Genomic DNA, 6,877 nt, shown 5'->3' with positions numbered 1-6,877 from the left:
CTATCCATTTAGTAACGCACAGTTCAGATACAACATCTCTTCTTCACTCTCGGTCACTCATCTATATATATATATATATGTATGCATATAATGTGCCGCTCGCTCATGTCCCGATCACTTGGTAACCGCCACTCATCCATGTCCCGTTCATCTAGTCCCCACTTCCGCTCATGTCCCGATCATCTGGCTACCGCTGGCACTTCATCTTCCGCCTTCGCTTCGCTCACTCCCGCTCACTCCATCTTTATCGCTTTACTTACCGCTTTTTATAGTCTAGTTATTGGATCCACTGTAAGCGGATCCCTTCCTGCATTTTCATCACTTTTTCAAGATCTTCACTGTTGAAATTCATGACTTAAAATCCTTGCGTTCGACCTGGAAACTCACCAGTAAAAAGAGTATAAATAATTTTGATGACTACTCAGGGTCTACAACCGCAAAAATTATTATATCTGATCATTTTCTATAAATTTCCACTCACTGATTTCCACATATAAATTCCCTGTGAATTGTGTAAAAATAAAGACATTCTTAGCGTCATCATAATTTGGCGCCGTTTCCGGGGATTTTTAAACTCACGAAAAGTATTCTGGTTGAGGATCTTTCGAAGCGTCATAAATTATGTTTAAATTCTTTGTAATGATTTTTGTATTTTTACTAATTTCGCTAACTTTTTCCTTGATGTGGCTATCATTATGTAGGGGTCCGAAGCGTTTTCAGCGTCCCACAAGTCCTACTCCTTCCGTTCGATCACAAAGATGTCTGTTTAGAGAGCAAGTTCGAGAACAACTTATGGCGAACCAAGGAAATGCCACCGCTCCTTCTACTGTCTTCCTAGCTTTCCAGACTGCCGCTGGGACATCTTCCAACTCTGCCACATCTGCATCTTCGCAGGAGGTGCCGCTCCACATCCAAACTGTGGTCCCTACTGCCGTTCCCCATGCAGTCACACCGACTAAGGAGCAACTAATGAGAGCCCTCAGTAGCATCCAACAGGGAATGGCGGGGCTGCAAGCGCACCTCGCTCAGGTGGAGAAAGCTCAAGCTGCGCAGGGGGCATTTATCGCTTCCCAAGCGGCTCAAGCTGCCACCACCGCTGCGATACCCGCTACCATCACTCCCCACCACCTACTGTTGAGTCTTACCAGATGGCTGAGGGACACAGGGCTGCTGAATGCCCGCTTGCTGAAGTCCCCATGGACGTTCATTACCAGTCCCTTCTGGATCATACACTAATTACAAGTTCTGCACCGAGAGGCTCTGGCCACTATGAGGTGAAACCAGCGCTCGTCAGCCTGGCGAGCCAGAGCCAATTTCATGGGCTGCTCAACGAAAGCTCTTATGAGCATCTACAGAACTTTAACAGGATCACTGCCACCTCCAAATCTCACAGCATCACAGAGGACGCTGCAAAGCTGATACTGTTTCCATTTTTGTTATCTGGAGAAGCCAGGAAATGGTTCGATAACCTTTATCCCATTCCTGGCTCTTTCAAGGAAGCAGCGCAGGCCTTCGTTAGTAAATATCATCATGTATCAAAGACCATTCGCCAAAGGAATGAAATACTCACTTTCAAGATGGCGAGTGTGACCCTTCCAAAAGCCTGGAGCTGATTTAAACAATTGCTCCGTAACTGCCCTCATCATGAAATTCCGGACTTCATGGAGCTTCAAATTTTCTACTAAGAAATCACTCATGAACTAAGAATGTCATTGGATGCAACGGCAGGAAGCTCGCTAATGGGGCGCTGCGCCTCGAAAGCGAGGGCTTTGATAGAAAAAATGGCGGCCAATCAGTCAAGTTGGCCAGAGTCCAACAGGCCCGAGCCATCGAGGGGTCTATACCAGGTTCCTGCTTCCGTTTCTCATGATGCAAGGATCGACAGTCTATCGATCCAAGTCAAGGAGCTGTCTAAGCTCATCAAGCAGGACCTGCGTAATAAAGGAAAACAGGCGCTGCACAAGGCCGCGGAATGTGAGGAAAGAGCTTTTGAAGACCAACAAGGTCCGCAGGTTGCTGAGTGCTCAACTAAAGAGGCTCAGAACCCAACGGAGGTCTACTATATGGCTGGCATAAATGCCGCTCAATTCCAGCAGTTCCAAAAGTGGCAGGCTCAAGGCCCCGCTAGACTGCGTCCTCAGCAACAATTTCAGAGGCCACAACAGTTCGCTGCGCAACAATATCATCAAGGGGGCTATTATCCAAATCAACAGCAATACTTTCAAGCCCCCCACTTTCCGCAGCAGGCACCTGCATTCGCTCAACCTCCCACAGCGGGCCAAGCACCGCTGAGTCTGGAGGAGCTCTGGAGGAACACAGAGCGAGCAAATCAGGAGTTCCAAAGAAATATTTCTGCCTCGACCAAAATGCTGGAAATACAAGTCGGGCAGATAGCTGAAGCTATAAAACTAAAGCAGAAAGGAACGTTGCCTGGGAGAGTCGAGACTGTCCCAAATCAAGCGAAGGCCATCGAAACAAGGGGAGGGAAGCGGACACAATCACCACCGCTGCCAGACATAGGTATTAATCATTCTCCTAACCCTTTTGTTGCTAACATGCCTGTGCAGGATGAAGATACACAGATTCCGACTGGGGAGGAAGGTCCATCCCAACCGCGAGCGATACCAGCCGCTCGGGTGCCTGAACCGAAGGAAAAGGGCCCCGCTCAGCCTTTGGCTCAAGCCCCCTTTCCCACACGACTTGGGAAGAAGGACAACTCCAAGAGATCTGATAAGTTTGTGCATACTTTTCGTAGTCTTCAAATTACTATACCGTTTTCTGATGCTTTGTCACAGATGCCACATTACGCTAAGTTCATCAAAGATATAATCAACCGAAAGCGGGCATTCCCTGACGAAGCGGCAGCGGTGTAGCTGGAGAGTGTGTGCAGTGCCGTATTTAAGGAGGACCTCCCGAAGAAATTAAGCGATCCTGGGAGTTTTATTATTATTTGTACTATAGGAAATTTAGAGCCGATTAGGGCATTATGTAATCTAGGAGCAAGTATGAATCTTATGCCCTTCTCGCTTTTCTCTAAATTAGGATTTTATGAATTAGAAGCATGCAGAATTGTAATTCAGTTTGCCGATAAATCAATAAGATTACCTAAAGGAATCATTCGTGATGTACTCGTGCAAGTAAACAAATTTATTTTCCCTGCAGATTTCATTATAATGGAAATGAGCGAGGATCGCGAAATTTCAATAATATTAGGGAGACCTTTCCTTGCCACCGCTTAAGCCACGATCAATGTCGCCGAAGGCGAAATCTCATTAAGCTTCGGTGGAGATAAAGTCACATTTTCAATGAACTCAGCATTGCGTCAACCTCAGGAAGAAAATTTTGATTTTATCAATGAGTTAAATGAAATAATAACTTTTGAGAACCTTATTACACTTGAAAATCTGGAAGGAATTTCAGATAACGGGTCACTTGAACTGAAAGCTGCGGAGGATTCAACTGAGACAAGCGGTGACACACCAGCGCTCACTAAATCCATTGAACAAGCAACAAGGGAACCAGCCAGCGACGCCAACATAAAGGATGAGGTGAAGAAATTACCTGAACACCTCAACTATATATTCCTTGGCCCGGAGGAGAGTTACCCGCTGATAATCTCCTCATCACTGTTGCCGGACCAGGCTCAGCTCGTCTTACTTCTCAAAAGAAGAAAAGCGGCGTTTGCATGGAAGATCACAGATATTAAAGGAATCAGCCCAGCGGTGTGCATGCACCATATAAGGCTGGATGCTGATGCTAAGCCATGCAGATAGCCTCAGCGGCGATTAAACGAAAATATGCAAGAGGTAGTCAAGAAGGAGGTGATCAAGCTGTTCGATGCAGGAATCATATACCCTATCAGTGACAGCCAGTGGGTCAGCCCAACCCAGGTGGTTCCCAAGAAAGGAGGCTTTGTCGAACAGACAAGCGACGACGGGGAGGTCTTGATGATAAGACCTGTCACTGGATGGAGGGTTTGCATCGACTACAGACGATTGAATTCTGCCACGAAGAAGGATCATTTCCCGCTTCCCTTCCTTGATCAATGCCTTGAGAAGCTTGCAGGTCACGAATACTATTGTTTCCTCGATGGCTACTCAGGCTACCATCAAATTCCCATCAAACCGGAGGACTGTGAGAAGACTACATTCACTTGTCCATATGGGACTTTCGCTTACAGAAGGATGCCGTTCGGGCTTTGCAATGCTCCGGCCACTTCCACCGATGCATGTACCATATCTTCAGCGATCTCCTGGACTCCTGCATAGAAGTATTCATGGATGACTTCTCGGTATATGGCAAGACATTTTCCAGATGCCTGAACAACTTGGAAAAAGTACTTCTCCGCTGCATTGAGACTGATCTCGTGTTGAACTGGGAGAAGTGTCATCTCATGGTAAATGAAGGAATTGTCTTAGGCTATAAAATCTCATCCGCCGGTATTGAGGTGGACAGATCGAAAGTTAGTGTAATTGAAAAGATGCCAACGCCCTCAAATAAGAAAGGAGTGCGAAGTTTCCTTGGACACGCGGGCTTCTACCGTCGTTCCATCAAGGGTTTCAGTCAAATCACCCAACCACTTACATCACTGTTGTGCAAGGATTCTCAGTTTCACTGGTCAAGCGAGTGTGAGGAGGCTTTCCGAATACTAAAGGAGAAGTTGACCTCCGCTCCTATAATTTCAGCATCAGTTTGGAGTGAGCCATTCGAGCTGATGACGGATGCGAGCGATTATGCCGTCGGCGCTGTACTAGGACAAAGGGTGGAATCTAAATTGAACATCATTTATTATGCAAGTAAATCACTGGATTCTGCTCAAAAGAATTACACTACAACCGAGAAGGAGCTGCTAGCTATCGTCTTCGCTTTCGAGAAATTTCGACAATATCTTATCGAAAGCAAGACCATTGTTCACACCGACCATACAGCTATTAAATATTTGATGGAGAAGAAGGAGACAAAAGCTTGCTTGATCAGATGGGTTCTGTTGCTCCAGGAATTTGACATAGAGATCAGGGATTAGAGGGGGAAAGAGAACCATGTGGCAGATCACCTCACTAGGTTAAGGCAAGAAGAGGACATATCTCCTGGAATCAACGAACAATTCCCAGATGAGAAGTTGTTCCTGGTGTAAGCGAAGGAGCCATGGTTTCCAGACCTGGCCAATTTCTTAACTACAGGACAGTTTCCAGTACATACTATACAAAGGGAAAAGAAGAGATTGCTCAGTTTGGCAAAGGACTATTTTTGGGATGAACCGTTTTTGTTCAACATCGGCGCAGATGGGATAATCCGTCACTGTGTAGCGGAATCTGAGATCCCGCTGATCTTGAATGAATGTCATGGGTCCCATGTAGGAGGGCATTTCGCTGGCCTGCGCACAGCGGCCAAAGTTTTGCAGTCGGGCTTCTTTTGGCCTAACCTACAGAAAGATGATGATGCCTTTGCCAAATCTTGCGACAAGTTTCAAAGATTAGGATCTATCTCAAAGAGAGATGAGATGCCCCAAACTGGAGTTTTTTTTGTGGACATATTTGATGTATGGGGGATAGACTTTATGGGTCCCTTTCCGCCTTCCAATGAGACATTATACATTCTGGTGGCGGTGGATTACGTGAGCAAGTAGGTTGAAGCGCAAACGCTCACCACTAATGATGCTCGATCTGTGATCCGCTTCCTAAAAATATACCATATTCCCAAGGTTTTGGGTCCCCAGAACGATAATAAGCGATGAAGGCACCCACTTTGTGAATAAGCCGCTGCAATCTTTCCTTCAACAATATGGTGTCCGCTAGCATCTAACTACTCCCTATCATCCACAAGCGAGCGGTCAGGTGGAAGTTTCAAATAGAGAAATCAAACACATCCTCCAGACCACAGTAAATAAAAGTCGCAAGAATTGGGCAGAGAAATCGGATGATGCGCTGTGGGCATATAGAACAGCCTTCAAAACTTCAATTGGAATGTCCCCTTTTCGGCTTGTATATGGAAAAGCCTGTCACATACCTCTGGAACTCGAGCATCGCGCGTATTGGACCATCAAGTATCTCAACTTTGATCTTCTCCCAGCAGAGGAGAAGCGCGCCAAAAGATTGCTCGATTTGACTGAGTTCCGTTATCTTGCATATGAAAGTGCTAAACTCTGTAAGGAAAGGATGAAATTCTATCATGACAAGAAGTTGAAGAAGAAGGAATTCACTGTGGGATCCAAGGTTCTTCTATACGACACTAGGCTCCACTTATTCTCAGGGAAATTGAAGTCACGGTGGACTGGGCCGTATATCGTCAGACAAGTGCTGCCAAGTGGAGCCATAAGGATCAATAATTTGGAAACCCCAGGAGAAAGAAACTCCTTCCTGGTGAATGGAGCAAGGCTGAAACCGTATATCGAAGGGCCTATATTGCAGCAGGCCAGTGCAGATATTAATCTGATGGAGGTTCAGAAGCTCGTTCAATGATAGAATTTTGGAGAAAAAGAATCCAGAAGCCTAATCTTATATCCGCCAATTTTACAGTTTTCTTTTATCGCTTTCCTAGTTAGAATTTATCGCTTTCATAGTTAAAATTTACAAGTTTTCTTTATCGCTTTCATAGATAGATTTCATAATTCTTATCGCTTTCATAGTATAGGTTTACAGTTTTGTTATCGCTTTCATTATAATAGGATTATCGCTTTATAGGAGTAGTTTAATGTTAGCATTTTAACTTCTAACCTAAGCCTGACCCAAGCCATCTATCCCTTCGCTTGTCTCACCCTGATATTCACTGGGAGAGCAGTATCGCTCATCCAATACTGCTTCCATTACCGCTTGTGTGTCATTCTTAGATAAATAGAAGTATTGCTTTACTCGCTCACCCGTCCTGAAAACCCTCTCTT

At 45.4% G+C, this 6,877-nt stretch overlaps 1 protein-coding gene across 1 annotated transcript; it reads left to right on the top strand.

Moving 5' to 3' along the window:
• The first annotated feature begins 1,706 nt into the window (after nt 1-1,706).
• LOC127258489 (uncharacterized) lies at nt 1,707-2,873 on the top strand. Its single transcript, XM_051285339.1, has one exon. The coding sequence runs from the start codon at nt 1,707-1,709 to the stop codon at nt 2,871-2,873; it is 1,167 nt and encodes a 388-aa protein (XP_051141296.1).
• The last annotated feature ends 4,004 nt before the right edge of the window (nt 2,874-6,877 follow it).

Source organism: Andrographis paniculata, unplaced genomic scaffold, assembly GCF_009805555.1.
Source record: "Andrographis paniculata isolate CXL003 unplaced genomic scaffold, ASM980555v1 Contig59END, whole genome shotgun sequence".
NCBI lineage: Eukaryota > Viridiplantae > Streptophyta > Magnoliopsida > Lamiales > Acanthaceae > Andrographis > Andrographis paniculata.
This window is presented reverse-complemented; position numbering and strand designations above follow the sequence as displayed.

Coding starts and splice junctions, on each gene's coding strand:
- LOC127258489 (XM_051285339.1), top strand. CDS start 1,707: ATGTCATTGGATGCAACGGCAGGAAGCTCGCTAATGGGGCGCTGCGCC.